Source organism: Balaenoptera physalus, assembly GCF_965194825.1.
Source record: "Balaenoptera physalus genome assembly, chromosome: 11".
NCBI classification, from domain to species: Eukaryota; Metazoa; Chordata; class Mammalia; order Artiodactyla; family Balaenopteridae; genus Balaenoptera; species Balaenoptera physalus.
Genome location: NC_138896.1, coordinates 68,876,770 through 68,898,867, shown reverse-complemented (window position 1 = coordinate 68,898,867; position 22,098 = coordinate 68,876,770). Strand labels below are relative to the sequence as shown.

The 22,098-nt window shown below is 52.6% G+C and overlaps 2 protein-coding genes across 3 annotated transcripts in view; one reads left to right on the top strand and one right to left on the bottom strand.

Annotated features, from left to right (window-relative positions):
- LIMD1 (LIM domain containing 1) overlaps window positions 1-17,547 on the bottom strand; it is a 74,819-nt gene extending 57,272 nt beyond the window's left edge. Inside the window, exon 1 of one of the 2 annotated variants that reach the window (XR_014251034.1) lies at window positions 15,444-17,547. Coding sequence is in view for 1 of the 2 variants with exons in the window: in XM_082413881.1 (XP_082270007.1) it covers window positions 15,444-16,830 (1,387 nt within the window). In the remaining variant the exon portion in view is untranslated. The remainder of the gene's footprint in view (window positions 1-15,443) is intronic. The other variant, XM_082413881.1, reaches the window with a different exon arrangement.
- LOC309638721 (uncharacterized protein) overlaps window positions 16,829-22,098 on the top strand; it is a gene marked incomplete at its 5' end in the record, with an annotated part of 364,111 nt that continues 358,841 nt past the window's right edge. Inside the window, 2 exons of the mRNA XM_082415018.1 lie at window positions 16,829-16,841; window positions 17,007-17,933. Coding sequence (XP_082271144.1) covers window positions 16,829-16,841; window positions 17,007-17,933 — 940 coding nt within the window. The remainder of the gene's footprint in view (window positions 16,842-17,006; window positions 17,934-22,098) is intronic.

The following is a 22,098-nucleotide window of genomic DNA, read 5'->3' as shown; positions in this document are numbered from 1 at the left end:
CAGCCGGGGGTACATGTGTGGGGTGACTCAAATTTTTCGCCGCTCTACACATGTTCCCAAATGATCACCAAAGTGCTGTGAGTATTTGTTTTTTTGTTTTTTGGCTGCGTTGGGTCTTCATTGCTGGGCGCGGGCTTTCTCTAGTTGCGGTGAGCGGGGGCTGCTCCTCGTTGCGGTGAGCGGGCTTCTCATTGCAGTGGCTTCTCTTGTTGCGGAGCACGGGCTCGAGGTGTGCGGGCTTCAGTAGTTGCAGCATGTGGGCTCAGTAGTTGTGCCTCGCAGGCTCTAGAGCGCAGGCTCAGTAGTTGTGGCTCATGGGCCCAGTTGCTCCACGGCATGTGGGATCTTCCCGGACCAGGGCTCGAACCCGTGTCCCCTGCACTGGCAGGCGGATTCTTAACCACTGCACCACCAGGTAAGCCTGTGCTGTGAGTATTGATCTGGGGTTACAAATAAATTTTAGCAAGCAGGCAAATTCACAGATACAGAATCCGTGAATAATGACGATCAACTGTGTATGAATACCACGTGGATCTATTTACATTATGTTTTGGGGCAGGCAAAACTAATAAATGATTAAAAAAAACATCAGAACAGGGGTTGCCTGGGGATGGATAGTGCCTGGAAGAGGCAGGAGGGAACTTTCTGGGGGTGGAACTGCTCTGTCTTGATAGGAGTGTGCGTTACACGGGTGCATGTGTTTGTCAAAACTCATCGAACTACACGTTATTTCACTGTATGTTATTTCCTTCCCTTGGCTTCCTCTGCTCTCTGGCTGTAAACTTGGGCAGAGTTGCCCTCCCCACACCCACACGCCCACTGTCAGGCATGGGTAACGAGGGTGGCAGCCACAGGTGGACCACGGGCAGACGAGGGGCTGCCATCTCCTGTCCACTGGGCTTCTAAAACTGACCTGTAAGGCTGGCCAACAAAGGGACTCTCTCTGAGCCCCGCCACCTGAGAGGGAAGCCTCAGCTACTTCACAACAAGCCCCAGATAACTGGGTCTTTGGAAGCTGCCTGGAAAGCCACCCTGATCTGGCCACTCTCCTGCACGCCCAGGCGAGGCCTCCAGAGCCCGGCTGGAGGCTCACGGGGTGGGCAGCCTGTCGGCGGGGCCCCCAGAGGAGCCAAATCCCAAAGGGCCCAGTTCCCACCTCTTGACAGGAAACACTTCTCTAACTACAGAGACGGGTTGGGTGATCTCTTTGGATGCTCTGCCTGTACTTGCTAAACTGAGGGGGGCTTTTAAGGTCCCGGAAAACTGGCTCAGCTTCAGATACCGCCTGCTCCATCACGCCCTGTGCAGACACCAGCTTCAGACCCCAGAGTATCTGCTTCCTCCATCAGAACACACGTGAGCCTCGGTGGGCCTGTTCGGGGGGTGCAGGGGGCAATCATGAAATCAGTCTCCTTTGGACAAACTACAGTCCTTCTGTTTAAGCATTTGTGGGTCTGAATGAATCAATTGAGCTTGGCTTTCAGATGGAAAAAGGTAAAGGTGCTTTGATACTTCTGAGAAAATACTAACTGTAAGTGCTTGTCCAGTAAATGATCACCACATGCCAGAGCCTGTTCTAAGTGCTTCATATAGCAAAGCCCCGTCCAACAGAAAAATAATGCAAGCCACGTGTCAGTTTACACTTTCAAGTAGCCATGCTTAAAAAGTAAAAACAGATGAAACTAATTTTAATGATGTATTTTACTTAGCCCAACATATCCAAAGTATTCTCATGTCAACATACGATCAGTATAAAAATATTAAGGAGGTATTTTACTTTTTTCTCCCTATACCAAGTCTTCAAACTCCAGAGTATATTTCACGTGTATAGCACATCTCAACTCAAACCAGCCTCCTCTTGAAGTGCTTAGTAGCCTCCTGTGCTGTGGCTCCCGCACTGGCCAGTACAGATTGTACTAATTAATTTAGTCCTCACAACAACTATATCCACATTTTCCTAATGGGGAAACTGAGGCATGAGGATGCTGAGCAGTCTGCCCAGGGCAGTTCCAGAGCCCACAGTCTTATATGGCTTTTCATTCCCACAAAGAGCTCCTCAGGGGCTTCCCTGGTGGCGCAGTGGTTGAGAGTCTGCCTGCCAATGCAGGGGACACGGGTTCGAGCCCTGGTCTGGGAAGATCCCACATGCCACGGAGCAACTGGGCCCGTGAGCCACAACTACTGAGCCTGCGCGTCTGGAGCCTGTGCTCCGCAACAAGAGAGGCCGCGATAGTGAGAGGCCCGCGCACCGCGATGAAGAGTGGCCCCCGCTTGCCGCAACTAGAGAAAGCCCTCGCACAGAAACGAAGACCCAACACAGCCAAAAACAAATAAATAAATAAATAAAAATTAAAAAAAAAAAATAGCTCCTCAAATTCTGATTTTTAGTGTTAACAGGAATGCCTGCTCAGTTAAGAACACATCTGCCAGCACATCTCTCTGCTCCCATCCAAACTTCCCCAGGACTCTGATGAGCTGGTCCCTGGAGCTCGGTGAAGTCTCCACCCAGACAAACCTGGCATCCCAACCTCTTCCGGGCCCCCACTCCTCAGCTACCCGAGACACCTTCCACACACATAGGAAAGCTCTTCCGAGTAACTGCCAGTCAGGGTGAGGGACGTGGACAGCCAGCCCGGCGCTGTGTGCCCACCACAGGGGTAACACCCCACTCAAAGCACTGCCACGCAGGAGGGCATCAGGGAACATCCCTTCCCTCCACTGGCCGGGGCGTTCACCATTTGTTCAAGTACATACTGAGCATCTACTGTGTGCCAGTCACTGCCCTAGGCCCTGGGGGTACAACAGTGACCAGCACAGACATCCCACACCCAGCAGAGGGCCAGGCAATAAGTCTGGCACAAAAGAAGCCCCACAAATTCTAATCCGGTCTCTTGTATACAGTAGGCGATCCATAATGGCTCTTGAGGGAATATGCTATTTGGGCTTGGAACTGGAAGTGGTGATGGACAGAGGTGGGGGAAGGGTCTGGGTAGGACTGGGATGGGGGTCGGTGAGAGCCTCAGGAACCTGGCAGGAAAGTCAGTGCCCCACTCAAGGTTCACGCCCACAACCCCTGCTTCAGGACTGCCTCCAAAGCTCCACCCAGCCAAGCAAGACAGGAAACCATCCACAGATGCACCCAGGTTCCATGCTGTCCTACTGAAATCCCCTCCTCCTCAAAATGTGGTCATGTCTCAAGTTTGCCCTGGGGAACAGGACTTCTCCAGGCTTACAGACCAGCCCACCTGCCACCAGTCATGTCACCCAAGTCCCTGTCCAATAAGCCCATCCTTCTACTCAGACGGGGTAGCACAGATATCAGCACAGCGCGTCACAGCTACCACCGGGAACAAGTGACAAAGCAACGGTGTCTGTAGCATCCACTGTGTCTCAGCCCACGGGCATTGGAACTAAAACATTTTTATTTTTTACTCTGATTGCATAACATTATAAATACACGCCATGATTCATTCATTCAACAAATAGTTCACGAGTAACTTCTATAGACCAGGCCCCGTGTTTTGTGTATTGAATCTTATCACTAAATCAGTGTTTGGTTTTATTTCCTCACTTTACTTATTTCTTAAGGGCTGCTTTATCATAGAGTGTCCATTTTTTTCCCAAAAGAATAGAGTTCTGAGTTCATGAGCAAGGCCGATGATGACCAAGCATTATTAGTGGGAGAAGGGCATTTTGGAGTCACCTCTGCTGGGACATGATCTCACGGAGGGACCTGGTGGGCCAACCAGGAGAAGCGCCTGCCATCACCACCCACTGGCCTGCTGCCTGGGGCGTGTCTGTTGTTTTCCATGTCCTTCCCTCCCCGGGCTTCTGCGCTCTGTTGCTGGTTTCTCTGCAAGCCAACGAGGGACCAGCTTCCATTCAACTGATGCCCGCATGCCCCCCATACAGTGTCTGAAGCAGGCCCTGCCTCCAAACACTGTCACCCTCAGAGCCAGGAGTCTCCTCCCAGGCAACAGCCCTGAATCCAAAAGTGGCTCTGGAGGCTCAGAGCACAGGAAAGGAAACAGAATTAGAAGGAGCACAGGACCTCCAGTCCCTGTCAGGTGAGGAAACCACGGGCAGCAAAGTGAAGCAGGGTGTCTAAGCCGGCGCAGCCCTCAAGCATCTCCAGGCAGGCCTGCATCTTGCTGAGCCTGCTGCCAGCATGTTCCATGTGACAATAACGCTGTCAGCAAACGCCCTGGGGCCCAGCCCTGAAATCCATCTCTCTCTAAATTCACTACCTTACTGCACCAGCAGGAAGCAATGCAAACTAAGGAGCCGGAGAGGGGAACAGAACAGGCGATGTTTCAGCAGATGGGAAACCTCTACCCCGCTCCCTGGGGCCAGTCCTGAGCATCATGTGAGCAAACACGGCCACGACTTGGCTCCACTCTGCTGAAAGGAAGCCATTAACTCAGATCATGGGGAGGTTTGGGAGAACAGGGAAGCCACTGTCAAGCTCTAGGCAGCAAAAGGCCAATCTGCTACTGTCTCATCGTGCTGAGGTGACCGTCACATGCTGTTGGGCCCAGAGCTTGCTGTGATGGGTTCACCCTGACTCAGGGCCTGCATTATAAGATGGGGGCCTTGTCCACGACGTCCTGAATGACCTGGGTCACTACACCTCCCAGGATCAGCGGCAGGGCAGACCCACGCTGAACTGAAGTCCCCTCCTCTTGAATGACAGACAGCATCATGGCAGGCTTCCAGAACTTTCAATATGTTACAAAGACATGTGTGGGGGAAGGAAGGTAGAGGCCCCGATACGCTCCTGACCAACTTCCAGTGACCGGGAGTAACCGGACCACACTCCCCTGGGACACACAGAGACGAACTACAGAACAAAACAGATGAGGGAAGAACTTGGCCAAGTCTAAACACCGTGGCTCTCAAAATTTAAAAATAACCTGGATCTAAAATACTCCCTCGGAAACACTCAGGCAGAGAGTCTCCAGCCTTCCAGCGTGACCCTGAGATTCTGTGTCCAGCTGGTTTCCCTGGGAGGGGACAGATGAAAAACAAAACCCGAAATGGATATAAATATTTGGTGACAAGTACTACCCTGCAGTTGACATGCCTGGGAACTTTTGGAGCGTGTTTTGTTTTAGGGTAAGGTTTCTGTTCGGTTTGCCAGATGGACGCTGAGCGTAGATTCATCCAACACTGGGTTTTGAGCATCTCCGCACACGGCCTGGGGTTGATACTGACCCTTAGACCAAGGCATCCTAGCTGCCCCCAAGGAAAGTGTGGGCTGGCACACCCCTGTCCTTGCCCACAACCCTTGGGGGTGTCACACAGGCACCCCCGAGGGCATGGCCCGCTCGCCCTAACCAACACCCTTCAGGGGAACAGGAGAAGTCAAGGGCCAAGGGGCTGTGGGCAGTCAAGGCCCCTACGCGGCCCATGTATGTGCCTCTGAGCCTCCATGATTCTGTCACTGCCCGGCAGGGAGGGGCTGGTACAAGCCCAGGCTCCTGGCCTGAAGATGAACCTGGGTGCACCCCTAGCTGCAAGAGTGGGATCCACCCCTCTAGCCAGCTTGGGCAGCCATCCACGGCCTGCCTTCCTCATTGCTCCACCAGAGAAGCGGGAGACCTCAGGCCTGATTTACTCATAGCCACAATGCCCTCTGGGGTCCCTCTGTCAGAAAGCCACTGTGCTCCCAGGAGCTCTAAGCCAGCGCAGCACGGCGGTCAGGATCCTGGACTCAGCAAAGCTCCTTCATAAACGCATTAGGCAGGTTACTCAGGTTCTGTTCTGTGTACCTCAGTTTCCCCGTCTATAAAATGGGGATCATAAAATAGGGTTGTTGGAAGGATTAAACAAGTTAATGCGTGTGAGATGATTAGCAAAGTGCCTGACACAGAGCAACTTGCTCAATAAATTTTTGCAAAACTATCTCAGAGCTGTAACCCCAGCTAAACATCCCTTCCTCTTCCCCCTCCACACCTTAACTGAGGCCCCTCCATTCCTTCAACAGACAACCACCTAGCCCCACGATCTGGGGCCCTGACAGTGCCAGACCCCAAGGCCACTGTCCCATTTCAAGCCTGAGACCCAGAAATGCTGAGGGTACTGCAAGAGCCCTTGGAGATGTCCTGGCATATGCCAGCAAAAACAAGCTCAGTGAGCCCCACGGCCAGTGCTCTGAGCTGTCCCCCACACTAGGGACCCCAAGTTTAATTAGAATGAGAGTCTCAAAAGGCCTCTAAAGGGACTTCCCTGGTGCTGCAGTGATTAAGAATCCACCTGCCAATGCAGGGGACACGGGTTCGATCCCCGATCCAGGAAGATCCCACATGCCGCAGAGCAACTAAGCCCATGAGAGCCACAACTACTGAGGCCTCGTGCCACAACTACTGAAGTCCACGTGCCTAGAGCCCATGCTCCACAACAAAAGAAGCCACCGCAACGAGAAGCCCGCGCACCGCAACGAAGAGTAGCCCCCGCTCGCTGCAACTAGAGAAAGCCCGCGTGCAGCAATGAAGACGCAATGCAGCCAAAAATAAATAAATAAAATAAATAAATTTATTTTTTAAAAAAAGGCCTCTAGGGTGGGTGACCCCCGTAATATCAGTGGCTCCCCATGTGTGGTTGTTTCCTACAGGAAATCTTCAGTCCTTCCTAATCTCACTTTCATCAGACACACCGCAGAGCAAACTGGCTTCTAACTCAGTAAACGCTTCTACATCTGGCCAAAGAGCCAAGAACCACAGCACATCACGCAGCCTGCATCACCGCGGGCTCCGGCCACTATTTGGGACTGGAAACTTTCTGCAGAAAATCTTAACACTGATTATTCTAAGGGTGGCAGGCATGTCAGTGATTCATGGTTCTTGTTTTAACTGTATGTATTTTCCAGAATACCTACAGTAAAAATGATTACCGCTTACAAGTGAAAATGTAACTGTAACTAAACAAACAAAAAAGTTCTTTTTTAATTCTGTAGAGGCCTGGAAGGGAGATGAGATGCTAGGCCATTCAGCCCTCTGCCTTTCCGGGCTCTCGCCACTGTGGACAATACTGCTGCCCAGTCCCTTGTTACTCGATCAGCTAAAATCAGGCATCCGATTGTACCCACAGCCAGAGCACTCTGGGTTAGGAAGAGCCCTCAGAGGTGGCCCTGGCTCAGCACAGAGGAAGAGCAAGCAGCCCCACATCACACCTGGGGCTGTTGGTAGGCTCGGGCCCAGAACACCTGGTTGCCTCACTCCCAAATACATGATGCATTTCTTCCACAGTTCCTTCTCCTGAGCGGGAGCCATAAATCCAGAGATATAAAGAAACATAACTTTTTAAAAAACACCTCTGGCAAGAACAGTCATGTCAAAAGGTCAATTCGATGTTCTGCATTATGAATGGAAAGAGCAGGAAAATTAGATGGAAAAAACAAGACATTTTTTCCTGGTCACAGAGGAACAGAGCAGAAACATTCCGAGGAGGGAGAACCTCAGAAAGACAGCCTGATGGGATGAGGCAGCTGCCGTGGGAAACGGCTGTCAGGACTGGCCAGGGCTACAGCTGGAGACCCGCCGCCCTGAGGGGGATGGCAGGGGGGCAGCACCGTGCTGGCCAGAGGACGTGGGCTGGGGAACAGCAAGGGCAAGGGCCCTGTGGTGGGAAAGAACTCCATAAGCTCAGGGACAAGCAATGAGGCCAGTGCGACAGAAGCCGGTGATCATGGCAGGGTTGGGGGGACACCCTGAGTGCAGGCCTGAGGCCGGGGTGACAGAAGAGGGGCTGTCACTCCAAGTGCAAGGGCTGAGTCTGACCCTCCAGTGTCCTTCCAAGCCCAGTGCTAAGAGCACAGCGGGGAGTGGACACACGCGCCTCGCCGACACGTGGACCCAGTGAACAGATGAATCACTCTGAATGAACTGTAGGGGTTGCTGATCGTCCCCCTACCCCGAAATCTCAGAAGAGAAATCCTGTGGGGAGAGCGGGCAGTAGGGACAGGGCTAAAGCGTATGATGAAAAGTCCATCCCTTCAGAGAACACAGAGGACCAAAACAGTGTAGGAGCCCTGACCACTGACCACACAGGAGCAGCCACTGGTACAGAGAGAGCTGGATGGCCCCGCTGACAGCACCCACTCCCTCCTGTCCCAGCCTCAGCTGCACTCTGATCAGCCACGCGCTCTCCATCCATCCAAAAACCTGCCATGAAAGGTTTTTTAATGATCTCAAGGTTTCAGAAGTTACTTCAAACCACACAATTGCTCAGAAAGTCATGTTTGGGGACTTCCCTGGTGGTCCAGTGGTTAAGACTCCGTGCTCCCAATGCAGGGGGCCAGAGTTCGATCCCTGGTCAGGAAACTAGATCCCGCAGGCATGCCGCAACTGAAGATCCAGCGTGCACAACTTAAAAAAGAAAGATCCCGTGTGCCACAACTAAGACCCAACACAGCCAAATAAATAAATAAATATATTTTTAAAAAACCCTCATGTTTGCAGTCAGAAGTCACAACTATCCCCGGCGGGTAGTGGTGACTGTAAGGGGGCACACGGCAGGGGGCTTCTTGGGTGCTGGTCGAGCTCTGTGCTTTGATCTGAGTGCTGCGTGTCTTCACTTTGTGAGCATCTACAATATATGTATACTACACACCAATAAAAATTTAAAATATATACCTTCCTGGTTTTGAGGGGAAGATTACCTGGCCTACAAAAAAACATGCACATAAGCTACCCAATTTCTAAACAGCTGGGAATCCCCATGTCTCAGGGTGCACCCCGGCTGGGCTAGACAGGCAGAATTGGATTCTTTTTTTTTTTTTTTATAAATTTATTTATTTTTGGCTGCATTGGGTCTTCGTTGCTGCACGCGGGCTTTCTCTAGTTGCCGTGAGCGGTGGCTACTCTTCGTTGTGGTGTGCGGGCTTCTCATTGCGGTGGCTTCTCTTGTTGCAGAGCACGGGCTCTAGGCGCGCGGGCTTCAGTAGTTGTGGCTCACGGGCTCTAGAGCACAGGCTCAGTAGTTGCGGCGCACGGGCTTAGTTGCTCCGCGGCATGTGGGATCTTCCCGGACCAGGGCTCGAACCCGTGTCCCCTGCATTGGCAGGTGAATTCTTAACCACTGCACCACCTGGGAAGCCCAGAATTGGATTCTTGAGTGTCATTTACAAAAGTTACCAAAGGATCAGAAATCTACTTCCATGGCTATAGAAGCCTGGATTCAGCAGGTCGGAATTATGGCACCATGTCTCCAAAAGGAATGTGGGCAGAAGTCCCCACACTTGGTCATGCCAGCTACTCAGACAGGGCCAGATGGTTAATGATCTTCTGCCCCCTTCTGCTACTTCAGCACTTGGTTTGGGTTTACTGCAACGCCTGGTATCTGGGGGGTAAGCAGGGCCTCTGGGGTGCACACAGGCCCCTGTCCTGAATTCTGGAGGGGCCCCTCTTCTACAGGATTGGCCCATGTTGTTTCCTTTTATATGACAAATGCTCTGAAAATCACCCTCAATTTTTCATTCAAGGCTGGACTTAAGTCCCATATTTCAAGCATCTGTTGCTAATAAAGTCAGATAAGACATGCTTAAAAGGTCATTAAGACAACACGCAGCTCGATATTGAAGAGACTGTCCAATGGGAGGGAGCAGAGAGGACATTTATGGGTTCCTTGTCTGGACTGCTTATTTCACCTCCTGCGTTGCTAATAAAATGAAATCAAGTGTGACAGGCTCTCTGGTCCCTGGCAGGGCAGGACCATCCCCAGAAGGAGTCACACTTGTTCTCAGGCTCTCAGGCTAAGGCAGGTCTGCCGTTGCAGTTTTCTGATTTCAAATACTGCAGCAGGAATGTCCACCCAAGACAGGAAAACTAAAGACAGAGCCAGGTGCTTCTCTCTCCATGCAGGTGGAGAAGGGCCCATCCGTCCACTTGCTGGGTGACAGAGACCCTGAAACGAGCTCCCTCTTGCCTCGCCACCCCGCTGGTGCCTCACAGAGTGTGGCTCTCGTGGGCGGCACCAGCAGTGCCTGGTCCCCCAGGCCCACACACAGCACGGAGGCAAGGAGCCGGGGGCTGCAGGTCCAGAGTCCTGACCATGGGGAAGAAGGCCTGGAAAGGGCAGGGAGGCCACTGATGCCCCCGCAGCAGCTGGGCAGAGAGTGAATCTGGAGGGGCAAATGGAGAACATCCAATTCAGCCCCGAAAGACCACCTAGTTCTCCCGTGTGAGCGGTCAGACCCCCACCTGGAGTGGCAGCACCACCACGGACACCTGTGTGGTCCTGAGCACGTCACGGCCTTAGTTTCTCAACTGTAAACAGAGAAGAACGGAGTCTGGCTGTGAAGGTTACATACAGGTTCTCAACAGACGTCACTATGATTAAAATCATGGCCAAGGTCACCAGGAATGGGGTCTTCTCTGCCTGGGACCGGGGATGTGGTGGACACCCAGATCTCCCTTCGCTGAAGGAGTCTCGGCCCAGCCGCTGGGGGGGCAGGAGGGAGCCTCACCTGTCAGCTACTCAGAGCCGCCTTGCCCGGTCACCTCCACGCCGGGGCGGCCCGCGGGGGAGCGTGAAGGCCAGGCCGTCCGTCTCATCCCAACTCGGGGCAGCTCTGAAGGGCTTTTCCAGCTCCCGAGCCCCCTTGGGGTCGGCCCGGGCTTGTCAGGCCCGCACGGCAGCTGGGGCTCCTCCGTGCCCACTCCTGCTTCCTCCTCCTCCTCCCTCCACAGTTAGGGTCCCAATAGCACCCTTAGTCAGCCCCCTGCACGCTAGACTCTGTCTCAGAGTCAGCTTCCCGGGAAACCCAGCCTGTGGCAGGTGGTTTATTTGTGTCCTTTTTCCTTAGAAAGGGGGGAGACGACCAGCATGAGGAGAACAGATGGCTACTGTGGAAGAAAAGAGGGGCGAGAGTAAACAAACGGCACGAGGGCCTCTTCACTTCCTCTGCAGGGAACACAGTGGTGTGAAAACAACCACACGGGGTGGGGGGGCACCTTCTGAGCGCAAGGCCCAGGGAGGTGGAAACCCAACAGTGTTCTCTAAGAAGCATCAAGAGTTTGCTCTTAACTCTTTCCTCAAGGACAGGAAGACACAAAGAGGCCACAGAGGAACATGGGAGAAGAAAGAGGGGGAAGAAATGCCTCCCTGGGACCAAACTGTCCCGAAGCCACAGAGACCTGGCCTTGGAAAGTGCCAGAAGAGTCCTCGCTGATAAGCTGATCAATAACTGGACACTGAGGTGTCTTCAAACCTAAGTGTCCTCCAAGGTGGCAGCAGGGATTCACAAGCTCTTCCCACAAGGTCAAATGCCCAGGAAGGGGTCCAGGTAAGCAACCCAAACATCAACTTTGCTTTGCTTCTGGCTAGAATTACACCGACTGTGATGATGACTGTTAATATTACCCTGATTCCCTCTGGCAAGAGCCCTGTATCCATAGATATTCTTCTATTTAGAAGTAAAATTTCATCCTTATGTAATAAATGCAGTGTGTTGGACAGACAAAATCTTTCAAGTAACACCAGATCTAGAGAAGGGAAAGACATCTGCCAATGTGAGCCCCTCAACCAGCCAAAAGCCTCGTACTGTGGATGAGCGGGGAGGCCTGGAAGGGACAGTTTGTTCAAGGTCCCACAGCAGGGCTGGGCCACACACTGACGGCCAGGTGCTCAGAGGAGAGACGCCCTCCTTGGCCACGTGGCCAGTCCCGTTAGAGTGGCTGGAAGCTCAGCTGCCAAAGCAGGTGGGGGCAGGCCCTCTCCTATATGATGGGCAGTGGGGTCCCTGGCATGACCTCTGCGGAGGGCAACTAGGCAACATTTAAAGGCCACAAAGCCCCCAGCCCTGCAACCTACCCCCCGCCCCGCCCCCGGGAGTCTGTCACAAAGCTAGGCTTTCACCTTGCAGCTGGCCCTTCTGAAGTCCACCATGAGGCTGCTTACGTGACCTGGGGCACATCCACAGAGGGTGACACTGAGCCAAGTCAACGCGTGCTGATGCAGAACAGCTGCCAAGACGCACTGTTCAGAGGGAAAGGCAAAGAGCAGGTGGACAGCAGGCCCACAGAGAGATACACACACATATACACTCATCACACCAGGATGCTCGGCTAGAAACCGGGGTGAGAAAGAGACTAATTTTTCACTCTATGTGTTTTTGTGTCTTTTGAATATTCTACATGTGAATGTAATGCTTAGTCAAAAAATAACTTAAATATGATTCCCTCTATATGCAATATCCAGAATAGGTAAAGCCAGAGAGAGAGAATGTACATTGGCAGTTGCCAGGGGCTGGGAGAGTTGGAGGATTGGGAAGCAACTGATTTATGGGGGTGGGTTTCCTCTGGGGGTGATAAAAATGTTTTGCAACTAGATAGGGATGGTGTTTGCACAACATGGCGAACGCGCTAAATGCCACTCATTACTTTTTAAATTAATTCCAAATTAATTAAAATGATTAATTTTATGTTATAGGAAGTTCACCTCACTTAAGGAAAAAACAACCATAAAAATAAATAGATAAATAAAGCAGGCTTTCACATCTGTGCTTGGGAGGCAGCTGGGCAATGCTGGTTAGAAGAATGGGCAGGGAGCCCCAACTGTGGGGCTCAGACCCAGCTATACCCAGTCCCCCCTGTGAGACCTGGGATCAATAATCTAACCTCTCTGAGCTTCAGTTTCCAGGTTGGTGAAATGGGCTTCCTAAGATTACATGAGTAAATTAAACAGTGTCTAGCACATTGCCTGGCACAGCCCAGGTCCCGGGGCCTCTGCTCTTGTTGTCTGCCCTGCTGGGAACGCCCTTTCCCTGGGCAGACCCGGACTCAGGGTTCACCCCCTCGCCTCCTTCAAGCCTAGCTCCAATGCCACCTTCTCGATGGGATCTTCCCTGACCACCTGATTTAAAACCAGAAACCTCCCTGCCACTCCCTGCCCGGAAGCTCCATCCTCTCCTCTTCCTATTTCTCTCCCTCATACTTGCTTATTTATTTTGTTCATCTCCTGTCTCCCTCTATTGCACTGTCTGCTCTGGGGAAGCAGGGGTTTCTGTCTGTCCCATTCATTACGTACCCCATGGCCCAAAGTAGGCACTCAATAAACATGGGCTGAATGAATGGCTAGTGTTAGCCAGTATCTCTGCTCTGAGGCAGTGTATAAACTTGCCTCCCTGAAACAATAAAACTGCTGTTTTGTTGTTTAATGAGCTTGAATTAAAAATTCAAGATAAATACTGTATTTCATGTGTATGTGGAATCTAAAAAAACAACACAAGTGAACAAACACAACAAAACATAAACAGAGTTATAGATACAAACAGGTGGTTGCCTGAGGGGAGAGGGGTAGGGAAGGAAAGAAATAGGTGAGGGAAAGAGGTACAAACTTCCAGTTGCAAAACAAATGAGTCATGGGTATGAAATGTACAGTGTGGGGAATATAGTCAATAACTACATACTATCTTTGTAAGGTGACATATCGTAACTAGGCTTATCATGGTGATCAGTTTGGAATGTATAGAAATACCGAATCACTGTGTTGTGTAATAGGAACTAACATAGTGTTGTAGGTCAATTATACTTCAAAAACAAACTCATAGAAAAAGAGATAAGATTTGTGGCTACCAGAGGTGGGAGGGGGGTGGAGCGGGAGAGGGGGAATTGAACAAAGGCAGTCAAAGGTATAAACTTCCAGTTATAAGGTATATAAGTAGTAGGGGTGTAATGTATAACATGATAAATATAATTAACTCTGCTGTGTGTTACAGATGAAAGTTAAGAGAGTAACTCCTGAGTTCTCATCACAAGGAAGAAGTATTTTTTCCTATTTCTTTAATTTGTACCTATATGAGACGATGGATGGTCACTAACCTTATTGTGATCATCACTTCATGATGCATGTAAATCAAATCATTATGCTGTACACCTTAAACTAATACAATGCTGTGTCAATTATATCTCAATAAAACTGGAAGAAAAAAATTCAACAACAGTTTGAACTAAAAAAACCCACAGTTTTTCCAGCCAAGTGTTATTCCCAAAGTGGGGGATTTGCAAAGGAGAAGAGATGGTTCACAGTAAGAGGGTGCTACGTGCTCTAAAACATAAGCCAGTAAACAGTCACCCCGACCTCTGACTGCCCAGGGTGGTGTGAGAGCTGTTCCCGCGAGGCTCTCTGAGAAGCGAGAACACAGTGCTAGCTTGAGTGCCTCGGACCCCAACCCTCCAAGCACCTTGGGACAGAATCACTCACTGACGCAGAATGAGGTAGACGGAAAGGAGCAAGCCGGTCACCCTCCAGGTCCAGGGCCTTCCCGGACCCTGCCTGGCAGAGCTGCCACCCCAGCGGCACTCAGCTTCCCAGGGCTCACAGGCCTCATGTGGGGAAATCGTGACCTCAGTTGTGCAGAGTTCAAAAATGAAAAAATAAAATAAAATAAAACCAACCCTCAGACTCTTCTAAAAGTATAGGCTGTCTTTCTAGTTAGCTCTCCTATGAGACGGCTACATCATTACTCAACAGAAGCATATCACTGCTTTCCTGCTGCCTCCAAACCCTGTGAGGAGAAAAAAGCTGAAGCTAGCAGTCTCCAAGAGTTTGTGGCTTTAAAAGAGAAGAAAACAAAATTTGCAAGTTGGAGTGAAACCAGCAAAAAGCATCTTCCATCCTCTTGGGAGCCACGACTGGGGGTGTAACCTGGCTGCCAGCTGGAAGCCGGGGCGGGGTGGGTGGGGGGAGTGGGGGCGGCGGGTCCTGAGTTAGAAGGTACCTAATGCACAGGTCTCAAATTTCCCAGAACGTCAGGATCCCGGGCTGGCTTGTGAAAATGCCGATTGCTGGGTCCCACGGGTCCCACCCACCCCACAGTTTCTGATGCCGTAGGTCTGGGGTGCGGCCTAAGAATTTGCATTTCTAACTAGTTCCCAGGCTAAGGGTCCAAACTACACTTTGAGAACTACTGCTCTAGAACAAAGCCTTCCATGTCAGTGTTTCACCTCCCTCAATTGAACACAGAACCTGCAGGCAGACACGCGCGCACACAGGGAGCCGCAGAGAGCCCCTGCCCGACCACTAGTCCTCAAACGGCCAGAGCCACCTGGCCCAGCCAACTACAGACGGAACACTCACGGGGTACCTGGACCTAAGAAGCCCATTCAAGACCTGCCTGAGCCGGTCACTGAGAGAGGCTCTAAGTCACCCCCAAAACCTTTGAAATCCAAAATCACAGCATTTCCCTTCTGGGGGAGCAGTCATGAGTAATCCCGCCCTTCGCACATGGGTAACCCCCGGCTGCAAGATCCGCTTTCTGCCTAGGGATACTTTCAAGTTTCAAGTTTCAGAAGAAGCAGCTGAAAGAGGAACACACACACACACAAAAAGGCAGGCCACTCAAGGAGAGCTACAGCATCCCTGGTGGGGGGCACTTCCCCCAAATGCCCAAATGCAGGGACCCCATCACCCACCATGGGCAGTCGCACCCGTCTCTCACTCACCAAAGTAATCGGCCTTCGGGCAAGCATCCATCTCACGCTCCAGACGCTGGGTGAGGGCCTCTAATTTCAATTCGGCAGCCGTGGGTCCGAGCTCAGGGCCCGGGATGAGGGTCTGGCAGGGCAGTCTCACCCTGGGGGAACCGGGGCTCTCTGGGAGCACAGGCCCCAGGCTGCCATCAGAGGACCAGCCAGAGGGACTTTCTTTACAAGATAACTCAGGCAGGGTGGACATCACTGGATGGACAAGGCTGAGCTTGGGACCAGCGCCAGCGTCTGTACAGCCAGGCTTGGGACCCGGCCCAGGGACTGCACCCAGCTGCATGTTGTCCATGCTGGCTAGCGAGGATGAAGGGGCAGAGCTAGAGAGGTAAGATTTGGGGCCATCCTGGAACCAGGGTTGAGGGTCCACAGTGGGTTTGGGCATCATGCCTGAAACCTCACTCCCTACCCCCGAGTTTGTTCTTGGAAGAGGTCCCTGACTGGAGCGGTTCAGGGCCAGGGGCGCTGAGAAAGAAGGGGTCCTGGGCTGAGCAGGTCTCGGTAGGGCCCCGTTCTCTGGGCCTGGGGAAGGGAGGCCAGGGCTCACTCGCTGGGAGGAGGCGGTGGTCCAAAGAGCTGCTGGCTTCTCACTGCTGTGGCCACCAACACCACCATCCTGGCTGCTCTGCAATGACCTGCTGGAGCTCGGGGAAAGCTGCAGCTGGTATAGGTGATGGTCCCTGGAGGGTGTGGACAGTGGCGGGCCACTCCCTGGCGTGCCAGACCACCCACTTCCTACACCCAGCCTGATGCTGGGGGACACTGCTGGTTCATCGCCCCAGCTGGGGCTTGCCAAAAAGAGGTTGTCATAATAGTCTCCGTGGGTGAGGCAGGAAGGATCCTCACAGGGGCCCGGCCGATGGAAAGCAGACATCTCAGAACTCGCCACGCTCTCCTTGGAGCCACAGTCCTGGCTGCCTTGCCTCGCGCCACGGACACACAGCTTGGCCCTCTGTTCCTGGGGTGGGGACAAGGGCTGCCCAGCCGCGATGGTTGTGGCTGTCCCAGGGGCCACTGTCGAGGCAGCGAGAGGAGGCTTTGCAGCGCCATCCCCCGTCACCTTGCTGCCCCCATCAGCTTCCCGGTAGGCCTGTGGGCCCAGGCGGCCCCCACCATTCACGGGACCTCGGCTCCCCCTGGGCAGGGTCTCCTCCTGCAGGAGCTGTTGCGGCTGGTGCAGGTGGATTTTGGCCATCTTGGTGGCGAACACCCTGCGTGTTTCCTCAAACTCCGGGTTGTTGCTTGCACCCTTGTCCACTCGGAAGAGTCCATCCTTGGAGGCCTCATACATGTTCAGGTCCTCAATGAATTTACTGGCCTCCAGGCCCAGGTCGTCATACTTATCCATGTTGCTGACAAGTGTCCGGGCCTAGCCGAGGTGCTGGGTATTGAGTGTGTGGAGGTGGGCCGGTGGAGGTGCTGGCGAAGGGCAGAGACTCACGTCCAGCCCAGGACAGGCAAGGCCTTCCACCTGCCCAGCATGAGAGTCATGACCCCAGGCCTTAGAATCCAGCCGACGGTGAGGCCTCAAAGTCACTTGGACCAAGTTTGCTTCCAATTCCCTTTCCTCTCAGAGGTGTCCACGTGGGGGCAGCTGGTGGCGCTTCGCTGTCCGAGCTGGCTGTGAGTTCTTTTCTCTGTTTCAAATCATAAAAGGAAAAAGAAATAAGGGGGGTGAAAAAATCACATCCTCCTTAAGCAACCAAACTCGGAAACCCACAAGGCAGCAGCCGCTGGACGGGGTTAAGTCGCTCAGAGCGAAGAGCGCAGAGGCCGCGGATCCGCCGGGCCGGAGCAAAGGCGCGGCGGCGGGAGGCGCTGGAACGTCCCGGGCGCTCGGTCCTCCGCTGCTTTCCCTGGTGGCGCGGAGCTGCGATCCTGGCCGGCGCGGAGAGAGATCAGGGCCCGGGGCACACGGGCCGGCCGGGCCCCGGCAGGAAGTTCACGGCAGCCGGGCGGGCGGCCTATTGTCCGATGGCGGCGGTGGCTGGGCGCGCGCGGACCGGAGGGCGGCGGGACGCGGAAGTGAGCGCGCCGGACGCCGTCCCTGCAGCTCGGTCGCCGGCCGGGCACGTCGCGGGCCTGCGAAGAGGCGGAGGCGGGAGGAGGCCGAGGGGCGGGGGCGCCGGCAAGGGGCGGGGTCGGCGCGCGCAGAGGCTGGCGCCCCCGGGCAGGCCTGCGCCCGACCGGTCTGGGGAACCTGGAGGTGTGTCCCGCGCGCCTCTTCCAGCGCTCGAGCCCGGGGATGGCGCCGAGTTCCCCGCCGCCGCTGCGGCCCCCTGAGAAGCCCGGCCCAGCTCCGGTCCTCGGGCAGGGCTGGGCGGGGGCCACTCCGTGGAGACGGCTGGCAGGCGGCCTGGACAGCTTGCGTGGAGACGAGACGTGCCGCTTGGAGTTTGCGGGAGTCTGGAGGGCGCGCGCTTCTCTCCCCACCGTGCCTCAGTTTCCCGGGTGGGAAGCCAACCCCTTGTGCCGCCTCTGCCCCAGCCGTACCCTCCACCCTACACAGGGATGCAGGATTGGCGACCCAGGGTGTCACCGTGGGCTGGCCCAAGTCCTCCTAGACAGGTAGGGAGACTGAGGCACCGAGGGGGAAGTGTCCAAGATGCCATCGTGACCAGCAAAGCGTGGATGCGAGCCCAAGTCCTCTGAAAGGGGGTTAAAAGTCATGTTGTTGCCCGGAGCGCGCTTATTTGAGGTCCTCTGTGCGGCAATAAAAACACGTGCCCTGGTGGCTCGTTATTCACGAGGGGACTCCTGACCCCCCGAATAGATCCACGCGACTCTGAGGGCGCCGGGCCTGACTCCTGGGCGCCCTCGCATGGCCCAGCACTCCCTGCACCACCTCCGAGGGGACCCTGGAGAGGTTTCATTTCCTGAACAGCAGCCAGCGTGATCCCAAGGCAAATACCAGACCAGTCACTTCCGTGCTAAAACCCTCAATGCTTACCCCGCATTTGGATTGAAATCGGCCCCCTACCACGGCCTTCCTGCCCTGGCGGGCCCTGCCTCCACCCCCTCTCCCTTCCGGATTTGGGGGTCTTCCTTCCCTGCCTGCTAGCTGCAGGAGCTTCCTGGTGTCTGCCGAGAGCTGGCCCTTGAACTTCTCCGTGGCTCATCCTTACCGTCACTGCCAAAATCACCTCCTCCTAGAGCCCTTCTTTTTCGGCACCCTCTTCATTTCCTGATCAGTTCTGATCACTATTTATATTTATCTGTTTACATGTGGGTTTTTTTGGTGGTTGGTTGGTTTTCCACCCCATTAGACCATATCTGTATGTCCAGTATATGTATGTTGTAGTACCTAATGGTTGCATAAGTGAATTAGTGAATCTGTTTGCCAGGGTTGTAACAAGGAACAAAAAATGTAATACACATGTCAGTTCTTTGTACTCTGTAAATCCAAAGTGTGGTTCGTGGGCCAGTAGACTGGAATCACCAGGGAGCCTGTTGAAAACGCAAAATCTCACAGCCCTGCCTCCCCCGCCCCCATCCTACTGAACCAGAATCTGCATTTTTAACAAGATTCCTAAATGGTTTGCACAGTAAAGTTTGAGAAGCACTACTGTAAAGAACTATACTAGAATGAGGTATTTATATTTTTAAAATATCTTTTTCTATCTGCAAAAGTAATACATGTTTACAATAACAACTTTGAACAATTCAGAGATACATCAAGTTTTAAAAGTTGCCCGCAATCCCCTTGTTTAGAGGCAATCACTGTTAAACAGCCCTTAGGTATTCAGTAATACTTGTTATTTAATAACTGGATTTACTCATAACCTACCTGAGTGATTTGCTTGTGAAATTTCTAGAACACTGGTTTTCGAAGTATGGTCCCAGAACGAGCAGCAGTACCATCACCTGGAACTGGTCTATATCAGTGGTTCCCAAACTGCAACGCGCATCACAATTCCTTAGGGAGCTTATTCAACGCTGGTTGCTGGGACCTACCCCCAGAGTCTCTGATTCAGCAGCTCTGGGGTGGAGCCTAAGAATCTGCATCTCTAACAAGTTCCCAGGTGATGTTGATGCTGCTGGGACCACACTTGAGAACCACTGGTCTAGAGTCCCAAGTCCTGAGCTTCCTAGAAGCACTGTGGCAATGACCCTTGGTGCCCAGAGCGGTGAGGACATCTATCAAAGTGGAAGGCTGTGGCCCGCTTTGCCTGACCCTCAGTATTGGGGAAGGAGCTAACGAAGCACTGGGAACACGCAGCCATCCCCCTGCAAAGTCTAGCAAGCCCAGAGCCAGCTTCCTGTGTGCTCAGTTATGATAGCTGGGACCCTGGTACTACAAGAGCCATAGACACCAGCCAGCACCTCTTTAGAATCAGTCTTCTCTTTTCGTCCTAGCTTGGCAGCTGCCGGGGCCCACCATCCTTGGTCCCCTTCTAAGCCCCCATACCCCCATTTTGGCTTGCCTGGAACGCTCAGAGTTGTGGACTTTACTCCCCACTCCCACTGCAATTCTAGAAGCAGCTGCACCAACTCCACCAACTAAACACATAGACCTAAACCCACAATCCACATATTTCCTGGCCAGACTATCTTGTCCCCTCTTAGCGAATACCTTATACCTTTACAAAACAGCTTATAAAGATGGCATCTCATGAGCATTGGACCACATAGTATACCGCCTGAAAGGGTACTTAGAAATGCTAGACGTCGCCAGGAGACTGCTGGGTGTTTTACTGCTGCTGTTTAATGCTTAAGGGGCAGAGACATTTTCAAATTCTGGGCCCAGCATTTAGAATCCCAGCTGTGGTTATTTAATATAGGCCAGTTTTGCCTGTACCATATGCTCAGAAATGTCTGTTGGTTAATATCTCAAAAAATGTGTTAATACTTGCACACCAGCTGTTTAAAAAGCAAGATACTGAAGAGCTAAATATTTTTATCAGTAAGTAGGTGAGCATGGATGGTTCTGTGTAAGTGCTTACCAATAATGTTTTGTTTTGTTGTATTGCATTTTGCTGGGTGAGAAATGTCCTACATTCTATTTTACCTGTAAAGCCATTTCTATATAACAAAAGCCATCATCAACACAGAACTTTCCTTTAAGTCTGTTTTCCTTGAAGTCTATTTACATGAGCACGAGGATGTAAAGATTGCCTGCCCACGACACACTCTCGAAACGTAGAATTTTCACCTTGACCGGCCCAGAGTCGCAGTGACATCAATCAGATCATGTCCCTTCGCAGCTCCAAACCCTCCAGCAGCGTCCCAAACCACACTTAGAGTAAGACCCTCCCCTTGGACCCTATGTGATCGGGCCTCTTGCCACCCCTCCCGCCTAATTTCCCCTATCCCCCCTGCTTAGTCTGCTCCGGCTGCAGTGATTTCCCTGCCGCTCCTCGCCCAGCCCTTACCATGCATTCATTCATTCACCAAACAAACATTGCTGGGCACCTCTGATGCCCTGGGCCCTTTTCCAGGTGCTGGGGATGTGGCAGACAGCTGAACAAATTAGCAGACATCACTGTCCTATTTGGACTTACATCCCAGTAGGGGGGCGGAGTAGATAATCAACAAAATGGATACATGCCTTATCGAGGGTATTAGCAAGTGATGAGAGCTACGGAGAAAAATGAAGCTGGGAAGAGGACATACAGAGGGGGTGCCACTTTCAATACAATGGTCAGGGAAAGTGTCCCTGAGAAAGTGACACCTGAGCAAAAACTTGGAGAAGAGCATAAGGAGAGAGGTAAGAGACAGGCAGCCATCTGAACAACTCTTCCCAAGAGTTTTGTTGGGTAAAGTGGAATGGAGGGAAAAGTGCCACTAAGAGAGAGTTAAAAAAAATTTTTTTTTTCAATATGGGAAATGGTACTGCCTGTTTCTATGCAGATGTGAATGAGGTAGTGGTTGGGGAAAGGAGAATTGCTAATATAGGAGAGAGAGAGGAGGATTTGGGGAGTGGCATGCCTGAGAAGCAAAGGGGGGCTGGGCTCCCCTGTACATTTCTTCCATGGTAATAAGGAGCAAGGATTTGGGCAATAATCTGATCGGTAAGTATGTAAGGTGTTGGCATCTTGGAGTGGTAGGTAGCTCTTCTGATTAATTTTCTCAGTGGGATAGGAGGTAAAGAGAGTTAGCTGAGAGTGAGGCCAGGGAGTTGTTGCTAGGAACTGGCCGTCTAGGGGAATGAGAGAGTGAATGGGCTGGAGAAGCATTTGTGATGGAAGCATGAAGCTTCCTCTGTGCTCCCCACCCCAGATCCTGGGCCTGAATTGCTACGAGGCCAGCCAGCATGGGGCACGTGTCTCTCCAGAGGAGGTTCAGCTGCACGGATGTGGGTGTGGAGTAGGTGGAGAGTTGGGTATAACCAGGGCTGGCTTTTGCCAAGTGAGTGCAACGTAACTAGAGTGGGCAAGAGAGTTGCGGTCTCTCTGCCTAGAACCTGCTCCCCAGATATGCCCGTGACTCCTTCACTTACAGTCCTCAGGTCTCCACTCAACACTCACTCCCCTGGGAAGTCTGGATGGCCCTCTCTCCATCCCCATCCAGGAGGCCAACTTCACAAGGCCACAGATCTGGCTGTCTCATCAGGAGGCCAACTTCACAAGGCCACAGATCTTTGCGCATTTTGTTCATCGCTCTATCCCAGGAACCT